Source organism: Equus asinus, chromosome 2 (genome assembly GCF_041296235.1).
Source record: "Equus asinus isolate D_3611 breed Donkey chromosome 2, EquAss-T2T_v2, whole genome shotgun sequence".
NCBI lineage: Eukaryota > Metazoa > Chordata > Mammalia > Perissodactyla > Equidae > Equus > Equus asinus.
The window spans coordinates 122,705,954-122,724,109 of record NC_091791.1 but is presented as its reverse complement, the minus strand read 5'-3'; the positions used below and the strand labels follow the sequence as shown (position 1 = coordinate 122,724,109).

At 45.4% G+C, this 18,156-nt stretch overlaps 1 protein-coding gene across 3 annotated transcripts in view; it reads left to right on the top strand.

Moving 5' to 3' along the window:
- Positions 1 to 18,156, top strand: part of TBC1D2B (TBC1 domain family member 2B) — an 84,836-nt gene that overhangs the window by 50,956 nt on the left and 15,724 nt on the right. For all 3 annotated transcript variants that reach the window (XM_044763785.2, XM_014856412.3, XM_070497481.1), the window contains 7 exons: positions 197 to 360; positions 3,490 to 3,722; positions 4,430 to 4,825; positions 8,684 to 8,794; positions 9,815 to 10,008; positions 13,256 to 13,750; positions 16,743 to 16,860. In XM_044763785.2, coding sequence (XP_044619720.1) covers positions 197 to 360; positions 3,490 to 3,722; positions 4,430 to 4,825; positions 8,684 to 8,794; positions 9,815 to 10,008; positions 13,256 to 13,750; positions 16,743 to 16,860 — 1,711 coding nt within the window. The remainder of the gene's footprint in view (positions 1 to 196; positions 361 to 3,489; positions 3,723 to 4,429; positions 4,826 to 8,683; positions 8,795 to 9,814; positions 10,009 to 13,255; positions 13,751 to 16,742; positions 16,861 to 18,156) is intronic.

The window sequence follows — 18,156 nt, the reverse complement described above, 5'->3', positions numbered from 1 at the left end:
TATATTGCTGAGATAATCTCCATGATAATAGTACCAATTTATACTCCCACCAGCAATGTTGAAAAGTTCCCATTTCTCCATATCCTCGCCAACAATTGATATTATCACATCTTTTAATTTTTGCCAACCCTATATATGTGAAATTGTTTTCTGTTACAGTTTTTAAAAAATAACGCATTTCCTTTTTGCCCACTAGAAATTCAATGTCTTCTTTCCGTCCTGGAAGAGGACATAACGAAAGTCGGAAGAGCGTGTTTTATACCAATGAAGAGTGGGAGCTTTTAGACCCAAGCCCTAAGGACCTGGAAGAGTCTGTGGTACAGGAAGAAAGGAAGAAGCCAATCCCTGAAGGAAACAGAGGTATAGACAGGGCTCCCGTTGTCTGTCATTCTCTCCACTGCTATCTGTTACTCACCAGTGATGTAGCAGACCCTTTGGTAGTAGGTATTTCTAGAAGCATAAGGCCCAATGGGAGTTGCATTCTCTTTGTGGGAGATAAAACACGAAGGCTTGAAAAATTAGATGTAACAAGGAATAAATAATTGTCCAGTCTGTGGACAGTTATTTTTATTTTTTATTATTTCTTTATTATCGAATTCCCCAATTGTTCCATAAATGTCTGTGTACAGTCAGCCTGTTCAGATGAGGGGCTAACAAGGCCTGCAGGTGTATTTAGATGCTGTGTCTTCTTAGATCTTTCAGTCCGAACAGCTCCCTGCTCTCTTTTTGTCTTCCCTTTCTCTTGCCATGCTTGTTGAAGAAACAGAGTCTCTGTGCCAAGGAATTTCCCACGTTCCAGATTTTGCTAATTGTACTTCTCTGGGGTCAACTTAACATCCTCCTTCATTGCTGTCTTTCCTGTATACTGGTCGATAGAACAGAGGCCTGCCCAGATTCAAGGTTAACTTTTAATTATGATAAGAGTACTTTTTTTGGGCAGGGGCGTAGGGGTGCTGTGTATTTCCTGTTTCATCACATCTAGAAGCATGTCGTGTCTGGTTTTCTCTCTTTTTGTGGTATTAAGATCAATCAGGATTTAGGGTTGTCAGCCTGATCCATTCATACAGTTCTCCATCGGCCTTTTGCCTGATGTGTTTAGCAGCCATTCTTGGTGCTATATCCATTGATCCATTGAGGGAGTATTGATGGTTGCTTTGTTTTGTTTTGTTTTGTTTTTTTGAGGAAGATTAGCCCTGAGCTTACTACTGCCAATCCTCCTCTTTTTGCTGAGGAAGACTGGCCCTGAGCTAACATCCATGCCCATCTTCCTCTACTTTATACATGGGACGCCTACCACAGCATGGCTTTTGCCAAGCAGTGCCGCGTCCGCACCCGGGCTCCTAACTGGCAAACCCCGGGCCGCTAAGAAGCGGAATGTGTGACCTTAACCGCTGTACCACTGGGCCGGCCCCTGTATTGATGTTTTAAATGTAAAATAACAATAAATAATTTTGAAATTCTGCCTTATGCTTGATTCTAGCACAGATTGGCAGGAGTAGGAGGCAGGGTTTTAGGAAGTCTTTGCTGGGAGAGTATTTACTAAAGGAAGTATTTTTTCTGTCCCCTGGGAAAGGACTGCCATGACTTGCTTTAAGGGAAGCCTACTTGTGTTCCACGGGATCGTAGTATGGAACCCTGCCATCCAGTGTGACCTGGTGTAAAATGTGGCCAAGCCGAGTATGCTTCATTAAGTAATGCATGGCAGAGCCAGTGGGAGGACCCAGGAGAGGGGCTCATTGTGAACTGGGAATGCCTTCTGGAGGCAGAGGGATTTGGGCTGGGGATTTGAATTATTGAAGATAAGCATTGTTGGCTCTGACTTCCTGTGGAGACTGGAGGAATGAAATGGAAGGGATAAATGTGAACAAGATTGGGAAGGAGGAATGAGAAAGGCTCAGAAACTTGGGAAAGGCAAGAAACTCCTAGCACCCTAGACAGTTTCTTGATGGAGCAGCCTTCTCAGCCTCTGCCCAGCCCCTGATCCCTTTGAGAGGGGAGCCTGTGTGAAAGACATGGAGGGACAAAGATGTCTCTGGACTTTGATCTTGCTTGATTCATGGATGTTTCCTTTAATGGCCCCAAGAATCACCCCACCAGTTTTTAGTCTGTGTTATATTTATGGGGAATGGACTACCCTTCTTTTTATTTTTTTCCCTCTATTTTTAAGTAAACTTTTTTTTTTGTTTTCTTTCTTTTCCCCAAAGCCCCCCGGTACATAGTTGTATATTCTAGTTGTGAGTACCTCTGGTTGTGCTATGTGGGACACCACCTCAGTGTGGCCTGATGAGCGGTGCCATGTCTGCGCCCAGGATCTGAAGTGGTGAAACCCTGGGCCGCCGAAGCAGAGCACGTGAGCTTAGCCACTTGGCCACAGGGCCAGCCCCTTAAGTAAACTTTTGAATCGAAGTTTAACATACAGAAAAGTCCTCCAATCAGAAATGTGTAGCTTGATGGGTTTTCACAAAGTGAACACACCCATGTACCTCCAGTTACTTCAAGAAACAGACAATCCCAGCACTTCAGGAGGCACCTCCATTCCCAGACCCCCTTCCAGTCACTACCCCCTTGCCCCAGGGACAACCACTGTCCTGACTCCGAACAGCAGAGATTTATTTTGTGTTTTCTTACTTTATATAAATGGGATCTGTCTATATGTACTCTTGTGTCTCCTCTGTATGTTTTGAATATATATTTGAATTCATCTACGCTAAAATTTGTTTGGATCCCTGAATATTTTTAAATACCCATTTTTAAGGAAGGGAATACCATCATGCTTTAAAATATGTGTTTACAATTAAGAAAACATACATTTGGATGCTTTTTTGTTTTTTTAACTAAGGACAGATTAACAGAAATTAAGGATTCCTAGTATGTCTTTAAGTCCTGCCCTTGGAACCTATACTGTCTAACTTCGTAGGTGGGGGCCCATCCTCAATAAGATGCCCTGGGGGAAGGGATGTGGTTTTTCAGGATGCTGTGGGAGCTTGGAGCACCCATGTTCTTCCCTGGCCTGTGTCTGTTCTGTTTGGTCCTGAAAATACCTGAAATGGAAAAATGGTGATGTGAACATATGGGTTTAATAGTGAGCTTTTGTGAATAGATTTTGGAAAATAAACCTAGCATTACAAAAGCATTTTTAGAGAACTATGGTACCATTTTGTAATAAATTCCTAATTAGTGCCAATGTACCAGTCTACCTTTTTTCATTTGTTTTAAAGCAAAGATTGAGCAATCCAATAGAAGGTTTTCTTTTGGAATGATCACATGGTAGAGTTTTATAAGGAAGGAGCCAGTGGGGAGAGTCATCTGATTTTAGACTTGTTATTATTGAGAATGAGGTGGGCGCAGAGAGGCATCTCCCTGCCCATGTCCTCTAGGTGATGAATGCAGAACTCCTTGGAGGCTGGTAGTTGAGATGCTTCTGTGTGTTACAGTTTCCTAAGGGCAGAGTTAGCCTGTACTTAAAGATCAAGTTTTGTTTTTATGTAGGAGTAACTGGCTCAGGATTTCCCTTTGATTTTGGACGCATTCCCTACAAAGGAAAGCGCCCTTTGAAAGACATGATTGGATCGTACAAAAATCGTCACAGTAGTGGTGACCCTTCAGCTGAGGGGACCTCGGGCAGTGGCAGCACCAGCAAGCCCATCTCCGAAATGCAGCTGCAGGTCCAGAACCAGCAGGAAGAGCTGGACCGGTTAAAGAAAGACCTGTCGAGTCAGAAGGTAACTTTTCTTCTTCACGTTTCTGTCCCATCCCGTATCAGCAGCCCAGGGACCTGAGGAGCAAAGCCTGGCTTTCGTGTTTCTGAATCCTTTATTTCCCAGAAGGTACTCTTCCCCTGAAAGTTTTATGTTTCTGTGGCCACCGTCCCAGGCCCTGCTGCTCTGCTTGATCGTTTGTTCAGTGACATTTGAGTTTCCAAGGAGAATGAAGACCCTCAAAGTGGGTCAGGGGAGGGTGTGGTCTGCACCATGCCCCCCGCTGCCCTCACATTAAGTCTCTTTGAACATAGCTTCAGCCCAGAGTCCATTAACACTTGTTTAAAGAGGTTCTACATCCTGTTCAGCAATGCAGTTTCCATCTGTGCTAGTTAGATCTAATTACACTGAATTGCTCAGCAGGCCAGTGAATTTTAGAGCTAGGTTTTTTAGTATGCATGAACATTTACAGGGAAGCATTGCTAATTACAGTATGTGTGCTTGTTGTTTCCTCTTTCCTATTATTGTTCTCTACAGTCTTTATGGAGTAAATTTTTTTTCCTCTATTTTTGAGATCCTTCAAGAGCAAGTTCAGTATTAAAATGTTTCCAGTAAAGTTTCTTCATTTCCTCAAATTCCAGTGATTGTTCCAGGTAGAGTTGTCACATTTTCTGCTTTCCTCCTCTCCCTGGCACTCCTTACCCTTCACTCCGTCCTCCTCTGGCTCCCAGGAGCTCGTGCGGCTGCTGCAGCAGACCGTGCGGTCGTCACAGTACGACAAGTACTTCACGAGCAGCCGACTCTGTGAGGGGATCCCAAAGGACACTCTTGAACTTCTGCACCAAAAGGATGACCAGATTCTGGGCCTCACCAGCCAGCTTGAGAGGTTCAACCTGGAAAAAGAGAGTCTTCAGCAGGAAGTGAGAACTCTGAAGAGCAAAGTGGGCGAGCTCAATGAGCAGCTGGGGATGCTGATGGAGACCATCCAAGCCAAGGATGAGGTCATCATAAAGCTCTCGAGGCAGCTCAGTGAGTGCGAGGGCAGTGTGTCTTCTCCCACCTCAGCACCTGGCTCCCCCTCGGCCGCCCCCTCCGGCAGGGACCAGCTAGAACTGGACAGGCTGAAAGTAAGTACAGGGCGTGGGCCCTGATTACTGTGACGAGAAATCCAAAAGCCTGTTAATAGTCTGTCTGCTGGTGTCACTCTAGAGCTGCTGGTCTCAGGGAGCTAATTTGACGTGATAGCAGAACAGCTGTACAACAGTACTTGTAGTCACATAATTATTAGTTTTCTAAGAAACTTCCTTGGACAATGACAGTCCAAGTCCAGCCATACTGCCGTTCCTCAAAACAGTTTCAGCTCTTTCCCATCCCTTGCTTTCATGTAGCAGAGACTTCTCTACTTATATATCTTTAGGGTTTCATTATTCCATGTGACCTACTAAGGCTGTTCCCTCTGTGCATGGATGCACCCACCAGCATCATTTACACAGCCTGCCTCAGGACCTAATGGGGGCCAGGTGAGGGATCATTGTTCCCAACAGCTCGTGTGGGGTCAGCTGGGAAAGTAGACCCCGGCTGTCAGGCAGGCCTGGGAAGAGGGCCTGCTCAGAGTCGGTGTCCCCTGCACCCAAACTGGGAGGGTCCTGACATTGTGAGAAGGGAGGGAAGAGCTCCCCTCCCAGTCGGCTGGCCCCAGGGGTGGGAGGCTGGTTCCTGCAGAGAGGTGACTCTCTGGAATGGTGACCAGCTGATGAGGTAGGAGGAGCACACAGCTTTTGTAGGAGGCAGGGGCAGTCTGACTCTTTGTGCCTGTGGGAAAGCCTGCCAATCCTGAGCATAGAGCTGAATGGCCTTGGGCCATTGTCAGCCAGGCCGCAGGGTTGTAGAAGTCCTGCTGCCACCAATTCTTGAGTTGGAGAAGTTCTGGGTGAAGTGTCTCCTAGGACATGAGACATTGGGTTTAGCCCAATTGACACTAGCTGACCCCAAACAGGTCTGTAGCTGTAGGTCCCACGTAGCCCCATGTCCTCCTCACCTGACTACCCTCTTTTTGCAAATAATTTGACACAGGGGTGTTTGCCGCCCCCCCCCACCCCCCCCACCAAATGCCGTTCATCCTTTAAGGGCAAAGATTGGCTCCCGTTGAGTTCATTACTGAGCACTTACTTCATGCCCAGCAGTACCTCTCATGCAGTGTCAGTGAGCAGGATGACTAAATGATGGATGTGTGGAGCCTTAAATGTAATTCCACAATGGCAGTTAGAAACACTGGAATAATGGAAACCTCTTGTAATGTGTAACTTGTAATGTGTATGTGGTCTCCATAGTGACCACTTGTCAGTGACGACACCCAGTCGATGTGTGAGGCCAGAAGGACTGGTTAGTGAGAAAAGCCATAAGGGCAACAAAACCAACAAAAACCCAAATCTCATTACTTTATAATCATATCCAGTACAAAAATAGCCGTGTTTAAAAAAAAAAAGAGGTCTTGGTTAGTATTGCCAGTAAAAGTCAGTTTTGTTTATATATAAAACCTGGAATGTGCCTGACCCTAAGTATACATCCCATCGGTAATACACCATGTTACAACTACTTATTTAATGTCAACTGAAATTGATATTTTGCAAGGATGTCTATTTTTGTAGTGTTTAGAGACTGACGCTGGGGCTTTTGGTTCCCAGGTTGCAGCGCGCAAGGCTGGGCAGTGGGGGAAGCACATGGAGCAAGTTTTTACAGGAAGCCGAGCCTGGGTGTGTGGGGAAAGTGTGTCACTTTGTTGTTGTGGCTCTATACAACTCCTTTTGGAGACAGCTAACAGAGTTGATCAGAATTAGACTTTTCACCCTTGTCTTTTTGCAGCATAATGGGTGGGTGGTTTTAAATCAGTCACATTTTTTTCTCCAGCATTTCTCAACTTTACACTTTTAAATCCTGTAGCTCCAAAATTCCACAACAGTCAGGTTAAGTGGTGACATAGCTTATGAAGAGGCAGAATGGTTGTTAAGGGACCTACCTGTGGCCTGTGGGTTCTGAGTGGGATAGGTGAGTCCTGCCTGGGTCCTGACCTCATGTTTTCTGACATTGCTGTGCCTGGAGCCTGTTACTACCAGTGTAGGGGCATCCCCTCAGCCGTGCAGAAGGCATTCACACCTAACCCACGCCGCCTCCACAGTGGCACTGGGAGAACTGAAGAAAGGCTGGAGGGAGAGCTGTGGACATAAGGGGGTCTGTTCTTACTTCTCTGCCTTTCGCTTTGTGTTTCCATATTTCTTCCTTTGACCCCAAATTTAAAATATCTAGGTGGGGAAAAAAACGTCTAGGTGTATATTGGTTGGGGGGAGCTATCCTTTTTTATGGTTACTGTTACTATCCTGTTTCTTGCTTTATAATAAGTGTACATGGCTTGTAAAGATTTCTGCTTTTTGGAGTTTGCTAACATTTCTTTTTTGGTCTAATACATGGCCATTTTCTGTTTCTGTGGTATTTTGAGATTCTGATAAATTCTGTGGTATTTAAGATGCCAGGAGAATGGAGAACATCATGATTTGGATCAGAAAGGGAAGTCCTTTGGGCTTTGAAATTGGATATCTTGTGATTGGGCAGGTGTGATGCATATCAGAGCTCAGTGGGAGTTGGGGGGCCAAGCACCTGGGGCCAAGAGCCCAGCAGGCCTGGCTCTAGAGGTCTGTTTCCCAGCCCTGACACTTAGTAGTTGTGCAGTCTCCCTATGGCTCAATTCTTCACTTAGGAAATGGGGATGCGGAGAGTGGCTGCCTAAGAGTTGTGAGGTTTAAATGAAATTAAGAATCTTATGTGCCTAGCATGGGGCACCTGTAACCCATAGCAAGTGTTCCATACATGTTAGCAGTTAAAAGGACCGTTGAAACATTTTCAGTTCTTCTGTAATTTGTAGGGGAAATTGTGTACCCCCATGATGGTTTCTAGTTTGGAGATTGGGGCACATCTCCAGACACATCTTTGGGGAGTGACCACAGTCTCTGTCCTGTGACAGCACAAGAGTCAGTGCCTTTCTTGACTACTCCTGGCCTGCCCTTGGAGCTGTCATAACCAGAATTTTTCCTGTGACTGAGGGATCAGAAATTCCTCAGAACTTCAAACAGAGTGTGTGGGGGGACACACATTTATGGACTACTGAATTGGTAGAGAGCATTTAGGAGTCCCTGCCCTGATTGTCTCAAAGGTTTCCTTTCACTCTCGTTGCTCAGAGTTTCAAGGACTGAAGCTAACACATAGCATCCACCTCTGCCAAGCCTGAACTTTCGGTTGGACTTGGCAGAACTTGTCACCAGCTTGTGATGATCTCTTAAAAACATAAAGCAAATGTGGCAAAAGTTAACAATTGGCGAGTTTAGATGAACGATATATTGTTTTCCTTATACTTTTCTTTCAACTTTTCTGTAAGTTTGAAACTTTTCAATGTAAAGATGTTGAGGAGCGTGTTCTCCCAAGTGCCTTGTATACTGTAGGCTGTAGGTGCTCGTTGCTACCTGTGGTTCTTTAATTAAGGGCTTTGTATATATGTGTGTACCCTTTCTGTGTAAACTGGATACATAAAAATAGAACCTACAGAAAGTATGTTCAGTTCCGCTAGTTAAAAAAGAGATGAATGCAAGATATTGCTTTTTGTACCACCTCAGTGAATGCGGGTAGATAAAATAGTTGTGTCGATCTAGGAAATATGTCCTGCTATTTCTCCTGTGGTCAGTTGAGAAAAATCACCACCGTTAAATGAATTCATTTTCCCCATCTCCTTCATTACGGTGGTAGTTCCTGCCTTCCTCCCATTGCCAAGAGTGGCCACAAAGATTAATCAGAAAGTGCCTGACAGCCAACCTTCGGTTCCTTAGAGCGCCTTCTAATCAGCAGGGCTTTTTGATTGGTGCGGCAGCAGAATGTTAATTATATAGAACAGTTGGTCAATATTCTACCAGTAGGAATTGATGGGGTTTTTCTTCCAACAGGATAATCTACAGGGGTATAAAACCCAGAATAAATTTCTAAATAAGGAAATTTTGGAACTCTCGGCTCTACGGAGAAATGCAGAAAGGAGAGAGAGAGATCTGATGGCAAAGGTGGGTGAGCATGGATATATTCTGTTATCTGCTGGGAGATATGATTCAGAAACCACTTAAAAATGGTTATGCTTTAAAATCAGTTCAACTCCCATTTGGAGGGCTGTGGTTACTGATGCCAAAATATATTTGAAATATATGTGGTGCACAGAGCTATGTACTTAGTCTCACTTTGTCTCTGGTGAAGACAAAGAGAAATGCCCTGAGATGTGGTTTCCATTCACACATATAATGGAGTTTATAGAAAAAAAATTAAATACAATTCTAAGGTCTCCCAAATTAAGGTTATTTGGATTTTGGTTTATGCTGTTGAGTTGTGTGAATCAGTTTCATATCTATAAATGGGTATCATGAGGATAATGCCTCCTATGTGAACCTGATAGGGTTGATGTGAGAGTCCGATGTGATTGTGGCTGGAAAGGACTTTGCAAAGTGTACAGACATCACAAACATTACAGTTATAATCCAATGAAATTCAGTGACGCTTGTGTCAACAGCTGTTATTTACCTAGTATACCTTTTGAACATTCCTCAAAGCATCTTCTCAAACCTTGTTCTTGCATATTTTCCAGGAGTGTATTTGGTTTGTCTGATAAGGTGGCAGATGGGAATTAGTCCTAGGTCACAGGATCCTAAAAAAGTGTTGATATAGCATGGGGTGGCTGCTCATGGCCCATGTGCCAAGTGGCACTTAGCTTGACCTCAGTAACTGGCATGTAGCCTGGTTTCTGCTGCTCACCTCAACCCTGTCCAGAACTGATGCATGTGATGGCATCCAGAGGTCTTATTACCGGTACCTCTTCTGTGCCAGAACCCCTAAAAGGAAGAGGGGGGCTCACGGCAGGCCATTTTAAACATGACCAGTGGCCTATAGCGTAAAGTCATCTCTTGTCTTTGATATAGTCTCTGGCTCACTTCCTAGTAGTTTTGGGCTTGTCATTCATTGATTGCTTGAGGTACCTAAAGATTGCTTTTCCTGTGTCTCTGTCTGGATGGAGGTAACCACCACATTCTCTGCAGTATTCTAGCCTGGAAGCCAAGCTCTGTCAGATAGAAAGCAAATACTTGATATTGCTCCAAGAAATGAAGACACCAGTTTGCTCAGAAGAACAGGGGCCCGCTCGGGATGTCATAGCCCAGTTGCTGGAGGATGCTCTGCAGGTTGAGAGCCCAGAGCAGCCGGAACAAGCATTCATTAAACCTCATCTTGTCAGGTAAAGGTGCTAGCAACTGTTGGGGCTATTGTGACCCATTTCTGAAGTCCCCTCTTTCAACAGCAGTAGTCATTCACAAAGAACTTGACACAACTGCATGTGTCTCATTTGATGCTCATGACAAGTACTGTCCAGTCATTAGAACAGATAATCTCATCATTCTTGCTGTAATGAGTGATGGAGCTAGGATTCAGCCCAGGTCTTTTGATTCCAAGACCCTTCTCCCATGTACCATGCCAAGGTAGACGATAGCCTTAGTTCCCATCCTGCAGCCAGAGGAGCCAGTCTTCCAAGGAGTGTTCCAAGTAGTAGGAACCATTTCCTGAAACACAGCCGCACCCACAGGTAGTTCAGAAACAAAGGGGGTCCCTAAGTGGGGAATGGCTTCTTTGTAAGGGAAAAACACTTGAGTAGCCTGATTCAGTGGTCCAGAACTCAGTAAGGGTCTGATACGAGCTGTGGACACACTTGCCTGCAGAATGCACTCGGACACACACACACAGTATTGCATATATTTTTCAGAAAATCAGTCTGGAAGCCTATGATGGATTTTGGATTAAGAATCTTCGTGTCCTAGTTTCTGAAAAATAAGATCATGAAATATTGGAGTGAGGAGAAACCGGCCACTTCACTCAGTCCAGTCTCCTCTGCTTCCACCCCCTTGCCACCAGGGGCCTGCTGCCCAGGTCTAGGCCCTCCTTGCTTCAGTTTGACACGATCCTTCTGTTTTCTGAGCATACAGCACTGGCCTTCATCAGTTCAGATGACAGTGGAAAATATGCTCAGAACGTGACCCATACCATTGTTACAAAACTCTTATTGAGGTCTGTGTGCCAGACTTACACATGAGGAAGCTGGGGTCAGGAAGGTGATGTAACAGCCTGTGAGTGGCAAGGATGGGACCTCAGCCTGGGCAGGCAGATTCCCAGGCTCAGGAGCAGCATCTCCAGGCTGCATACCTCTGCTTTGTTCACAGTGGTGGTGGTGGTAAGCTGTGAGGGCATTCCAGCAAGCTGCTTTGAAGGCACCGCATTGTCTTCCTTTGTGGATTTTGGACTCTTACCATTCATGTTGTATGTTTTCAAACTAGCTATAAGTAGAACAATGACTGTGCATATTGATTTATTTTTAACTCCTTTTTTTTTTTTTTTTTTTTGCTGAGGAAGATTGGCCCTGAGCTAACATCTGTTGCCAGTCTTCCTCTATTTTGTATGTGGGTTGCTGCCATAACATGGCCACTGACGATTGTTGTAGGTCCGCGCCTGGGAACCAAACCTGGGCTGCCAAAGCAGAGGGCGCTGAACTTAACCAATAAGCCATGGGGCCAGCCCCTATTTTTAACTTTTTATTATGGAAAATTTGAAACACACAAAGAGTAGGCAGAATCAACCCCCACCCATATGCAACTGATACCCAGCTTCAGCAATTACTAATGTTCTGCCAATCTTGTCTTGTCTTATTTCCCCTCACCCAAGTTTTCTTTTTCTGGAATATTTTAAAGCAAGTGCCCGACATCATGTCGCTTCACCTTTAAACACTACAATATGTATTTCTGATGACACTTTTTAATATACTAATCCCACCATATTCATATCTTTCTGCAACTTATTTCTTTGAACATTATTTTCTGAAATTATCCAGGTTGATAAATGTAGCTCCTGAGCATTTTTTCACCTGCCTCACACAGCTTCATCGTATGAGTATGCCACCACATCTTTTTTCCTTCCTCTCATGGTGGACATTTAGGATCGTTTCATTTTTTCTGTTACAAACCTTGCTGCAATGAACATCATGTCCGTGTGTCCATGTGAGAGAGTTTTGGGTACAGACTAGGAGTGGAATTCCTGACCTACAGGGAATGCCTGTCGTGAACTCTGCTAGCTGCAGTTTCTGAAGTGCGTGTACAAGTTTATGTACTCAGCAGCAATGTGTGAAAGGCTTTTGTATTAGTTACCTATGGCTGCCATAACAAATTATCACAAAATTTGTGGCTGAAGACAATACATGTTTACTATCTTACAGTCCAACACGGGTCTAACTGGATGCAAATGAAGGTATCAGCAGGGCTTTGTTCCTTTGTGGAAGATCTAGGGGACAGTTTGTGTCCTTGCTCATTCAGGTTGTCAAACAGTTCCTTATGGTTGTAGGACTAAGTTTCCATGTCCTTGCTGGCTCTCGGCTGTGGCCATTCCCAGCTTCTAGAGGCCACCTGCATTCCTTGGCTTATGACCCCTTTCTGCCGTCTTCAAAGCCAGCAAGAGCAGGTCCAGTCCCTATCTCGTTTCACATTTCTCCTATCTCTTCTTTCATTGTTGCATCTCTCTGGCTGACTCTTCTGCCTTCCTCTTCCACTTTTAAAGGCTCCTATGATTACATTGGGCCTACCCAGAAAGCCCAAGAGCATCTCCCCATTTTGTGTGCTGTAACTGTAATTCCATCTGTGATGCCCCTTCTGCCGTGTCCCATAGCATAGTCACAGGTTCCAGGGTTAGGGCAAGGACATCTTTGGGGCCATTGTTCTCCTACCACAGCCTTAATTCTTCTTTATCCATAATATCTTACGGATATTTTCCCACTTGTCTTTTCACCTTTTAAAATGATATTTTTGAAACATAAAAGTTATACATATGTTGGGGCTGGCCCCGTGGCCGAGTGGTTAAGTTCGCGCGCTCCGCTGCAGGCGGCCCAGTGTTTCGTTAGTTCGAATCCTGGGCGCGGACATGGCACTGCTCATCAGACCACACTGAGGGAGCGTCCCACATGCCACAACTAGAAGAACCCACAACGAAGAATACACAACTATGTACCGGGGGGCTTTGGGGAGAAAAAGGAAAAAATAAAATCTTTAAAAAAAACAAACAAAAAAAAAAGTTATACATATGTATAATATATAAACATACATACACACATACATTTATATAGCCAGATTTTTGAGCCTTGTTTTTGCAGTATTATTTATATTTTCTTCACTGCTTTTCACATTTAGGGCTTTAAGCCATCTAGAATTGATTTTTCTTTCCCGCATATCATCAAGAAGAAAGCTGAATTAAATTTTTTTCCATGTAACTCGCCAGTTCTCCTCTCCCTGTGTGTCAGGAAATTTATCATCTTCTCACTGGATTGAATGCCTGGTCATATGTCAAAGTGCCACTTATACATGGGTTGATTTCTAGGTTCTCTTTTCTGTTTCATTGATCTTTTTGCCAAGATCACATCATTTAATTTTTCCCTTTGTTTTTCTCAACAGTGAGTATGATATTTATGGGTTTAGGACTGTCCCAGAGGATGACGAAGAAGAGAAGTTGGTTGCCAAAGTCCGAGCTTTGGACCTGAAGACTCTCTACCTCACAGAAAACCAGGAGGTTTCCACTGGGGTCAAGTGGGAAAACTATTTTGCTAGCACAATGAACAGGGAGATGATGTGCTCTCCAGAATTGAAGAACCTGATTCGTGCAGGCATTCCACATGAGCACCGTTCCAAGGTGTGGAAGTGGTGTGTGGACCTTCACACCAAGAAGTTCAAGGACAGCACTGAGCCAGGTTACTTCCAGACCTTGCTTCAGAAGGCTCTGGAGAAGCAGAACCCAGCCTCCAAGCAGATTGAGCTGGACCTGCTGCGGACTCTCCCCAACAACAAACATTACTCTTGCCCCACCTCAGAAGGCATACAGAAGTTACGCAATGTCCTGCTTGCCTTCTCCTGGCGGAATCCAGATATCGGCTACTGCCAAGGTCTAAACAGGTGTGTGCTCAGCCCACAGAATATGCCTCTTTGCCATTAAGATAACTTGTAGGCACCAGGCACTGCCTGACAGCTCCCTTCCCTTCTAGTCAAGAAAAGCCAATATTTTAAGGGAAAGAAGTAGTTGCAATGAGCTAGTTTTGATTGTGCAATATCCCTAATTCTAGAATAACTGAGAGAAACAAACATGCTTTCAGAAAGTATTAAGAATACCAAAGTTAAAAACAACTAAGGGTTTTTTTTGCTGAAGAAGATTGTCCCTGAGCTAATATCTGTGCCTGTCTTCCTTTATTTTGTATGTGGGGTGCTGCCACAGCATGGCTGATGAGTAGTGTAGGTCCACACCTGGGATCCGAACTTGTGAACCCCAGGCCACTGAAGTGGAGTGCACCGAACTTAACAACTGTGCCACCAGGCCAGCCCCAAGGTTTCTCATTTTTGATTCCTTCTTGTGCTCATCACACTCCGGTTTTGATCAGAATTTTAATTTCATGACATGAGTGAAAACTGGTAGCCTCTGTTCGTCTATACAGGATTGTTGTGAATCAAGAACTTGCCCCAAACAATTCTTCAACTGGTTGAAACTTAGCTCTTGAAGAGCCCAAACTCGTTTTCTTTTGGACTAGAGTCTTTCTACAGGTCTTGCATATGTCCCTGCTTCCACAGGCAGAGGACACTGAAAAGCTTCTCACCTTTTCATGGTGAGTGAGGCTCCTCATTCTGAGCTGAGCTGGGCCAGGATGAGACCCTGGGAGGTCCTGAGGTCTGCTCTCCATGAAGCTGCTCCCTGTCACTGGACTTTGAGTGCTGGTGGCTTTTTACCTCTTGTCTGCTGCTCTAAGCGGGATCCATTATCTGCTGCTTTTGCTCACTGCTGTCCTTGCGCTTGTCCATTTATATTCCTCTCTGTGTAGTGAAAGTCAGTAACCAAGCTTGTTATAAATTTGGATAAGGTACAAATGGAGAAGTTCAGTGTGCGTTCTTTAGGAATTCTCCTGTAAGTCAAATGCGTGAGTTGAGTTTTGAATGCTGACATTTATTCTGGCTGCTTATGGGCCTTTTTAATCCTCATCGTGCCAGATACTGACCTCCAGATAAGGGTATCTATTTGCATCTGAAATGAGAGTATTGCAGGAAGAAAGGTTTTTAAACTGGAATGTTACCTGGTTAAGACCTGAAACCAAATAGTTTCCAGGAACTCACTGCCCCTGTGATGATGAGGACAGGGTGGTCTCTCTGTGCCCTGAAAGTAAAAGGAACTTCAGCTGCTCCTCAGTGGTCTCCATTTAAAAAAAACCTGTAGGGGGCAGCCTGGTGGCGTGGTAGTTGGGTTCATGCACTCAACTAGGTGGCCCATGGTTTGTGGGTTTGGATCCTGGACGCAGATCTACGCACTACTCATCAGGGCGTGCTGTGGCGGCATCCTACATACAAAATAGAGGAAGAGTGGCATAGATGTTATGCCACTATGTGTGGGGAAGACATTCTTCCCCAGGCAAAAAGAGGAAGATTAGCAACAGATGTTAGCTCAGGGCCAATTTTCCTCACCAAAAAAAGAAAGAAAGAAAGAAAGAAAAGCCTGTAAATAGAATACTCCTAATATAAAACAGTCTTGTTCTCTATCTAAAAATTCCTGAAAGATGAAAACCTCTGAAACCCAAGGGATTCTGGCGAGGACTTGAGCATGCCTGTTTGGGAGTACAGTAACACCCCATTTATCTGGCATAGTCATGGAATCAGTTCTTTCACACAGAAGTACAACTTCAGAAATTGAAGCTTTCTCTGTGTACCTCAACCCCCATCACCATTAGGGCCTCTAAATTTTAATCATCTTATTGGATTTTTTTCTTCAAAATATTTGTACCTACCTTCTGAGAACCCAGAACTTTACCAGAATAACTTCAGCCTTTTCTAAGTGATTCAGGCCTGTCATCTTGAACATCAGCTAATTTAGAGTGATGTCCTCAAATGCTCTGCTGATTTAGGCTCTTTGCCCCTTTTCCTGGCATCCTCAGATGCTGTGGATTTGGTTTCTGTGCTTGCATGTCCTGGTTTTCTCTCCTTACCCATCTCTGCACGTTGTCGCCTTTCTACTCTCCGTCCCATTCATGCCTACCTGAGGCACCCCCTTCCCATCCATCTCAAGTCTTTTTAGTTTTTTTTAACCTTTTAATTTGAGATGAGTTCATTATAATTTTATCTAAGGAAGCGAAAAAACAAATTCTGAGAATGGCTTTAGGGTTTTCCCATAAGTAATGCACAGAAGCTTCATGTCATGAGCAGAGGTTCTTAGCTCTCAGACACGTGGAGAGGAGTTTTTCTCTGCTCTCTGTCTTTCCATCCTTCGGCTCTGAGTGCCTGCGCGGAGCCAAACCTGGGATGACTGCATAAGTACTCTTGATGACTGACATTGGAAAAGCTCTACCCAGGTTTCCTTATGAATAACATGTGGTTAGACATATGGTCTCCTTTTCCCACCGTGTGCATGCTGTGGACACAGTTCCTTTAGAAAGCCCTACAGAGTGGCTCATTTGTCTGAAGCCCCATTTCAAGCAGAATGGTACCGGGAAAGTTGTTTTTAAACCATCATATGTTCTTTGTCTCTTACACTCACTCATCTCTGGGTTTTTTGTGCATAAAAGGCTTAGTTGGAACTTCTTGAATGATGAACTTGAAGAATTAGCTGCATTAGCAAAAATCTTATAATGAAAACATCTTTTTTAAATGAGGCTGGTTGATCATTGGGAAACAATTTCATTATCTTTAAACAAAAACCAAATGAAGTGTGGGGTGTAGCTTTGCTTCTCAAACTTTGGGAAGCACCTTGCTTGCCAAGGAACACTTGCTTATTTTCCTTCACTGGAGAAGTAGATGTAGCCGTGGTTGTGAGGGAGAAAATGGCACATTGCACGTGTCTCCGTGGAGACGGGCTGCACTGTCTGTGTCTGGGCGCAGGGCACTGGTGCTCACCTTCTTCTCCATTTGCTTGTAGATTGGTGGCAGTGGCCCTCCTGTACCTGGAACAAGAAGATGCTTTCTGGTGTCTAGTTACCATAGTGGAAGTTTTCATGCCTCGAGACTATTACACAAAGACTCTTTTAGGATCTCAGGTACTTCTAAAAATATTGTCCTTCAGTCAGCAGCTTGTAGAATTAGAGCTGAAATGTGACCTGAATTAAGCCTTGGCTCGGGGGGGCTCCATGTGCATGGCTTCAGCGACTGACCCCTGAAGAAGGTGCGCAGCAAGGCGGGGCATGCCTTGGAGACTGAGCTGGGCTGTTAGTGAGCAAGCGAGCGATGGGTCGGGTTCCCTCAGCGCGCTGGAAGCCAGCAGGTTGATTGTGAGAAATAGGCCAGCCCTGCAAACCTGCTGTTTAGGTGCCTGCTCAGCACTCTCTCCCCTGGGCACAGCCTACCTGGCCAGCTAAGCCGCAATTCAGGGGTGCTTGGGGAGCCTGATGTGTTAGCTTAGGCTCTCCAAGAAGCAGAGGCCAAGGCAGGAGTAGATGTGCCGGAGATTTCTGAGGGTAAACACCTGTGAAGGACCAAGAGGAGGGAGCGGGGAAGGCCAGGAGAACCCCCAGACCAGGGGAAGGAAGGGGGCTTGGGTGGGAAGGGTCTCAGGGTACCATGTGGTTCTGAGAAAGATTTGGCTAGGCCAGTGGGGAGTCGTCAAGCCAAGGTCACCTGTTAAAGGCGCACACGTCTCATAGGAATGAGCTACGTTAGTGCCCCTGCAGTGCTCACTCAGTGGCTGGGAGGAGCCAGTGGGCAGAAAGCTTCTGCAGACGAATCCAGTGATGGATCCAGAGGGGCTGTGCTGGGGCCATCAGTCACCTCCTGCAGCAGGAGACCTGAGCGGTGCAGTTCATGCCTGCCACACCTGAAGTCTGAAGCCAGGGGACAGGGTCGGATGACGTGGACTGGGAGAGCCCAGAGTTTCTGTCTCTGCTTGGGACAGTCCTGGCTCTGGACCAGACCCTTGACCCTTAAAGCCCAGGGCGTTTCCTCCCTAGGCTGGGCTGGGGCTGCTGCTGTCACTGGCTTCCATGATGGGCTTTCCCCACTTTCCCACTGGCAACCCTTCTCATGTCTGAGCTTCAGTTAGGTCCTGCCCAAGAACCTTTCTCTCTCTTGACAACGGCAGTGCCTGTCTGTGCTCCATTGTGTCCTCTTCTTCAAGCTTATGCCAGTGCGTAGCCAGCCTGCTCCCAGAGCCACTCCCCGCCACCCCCCCCCACCCTTGCTCTGCTCCAGATCACAGAGCTCCGCCCACAGGCCCTCTCCCAGCTCCTGACTCGGCCCGCGGAGGCACTGGCAGGAGACTGGAGGATGGCAGAAAGGGAGCTGAGGGTAGTTCTCTCCCTCTTCATCAGGGGCACTGCCTGTCAGTGGCTTTATCTCCT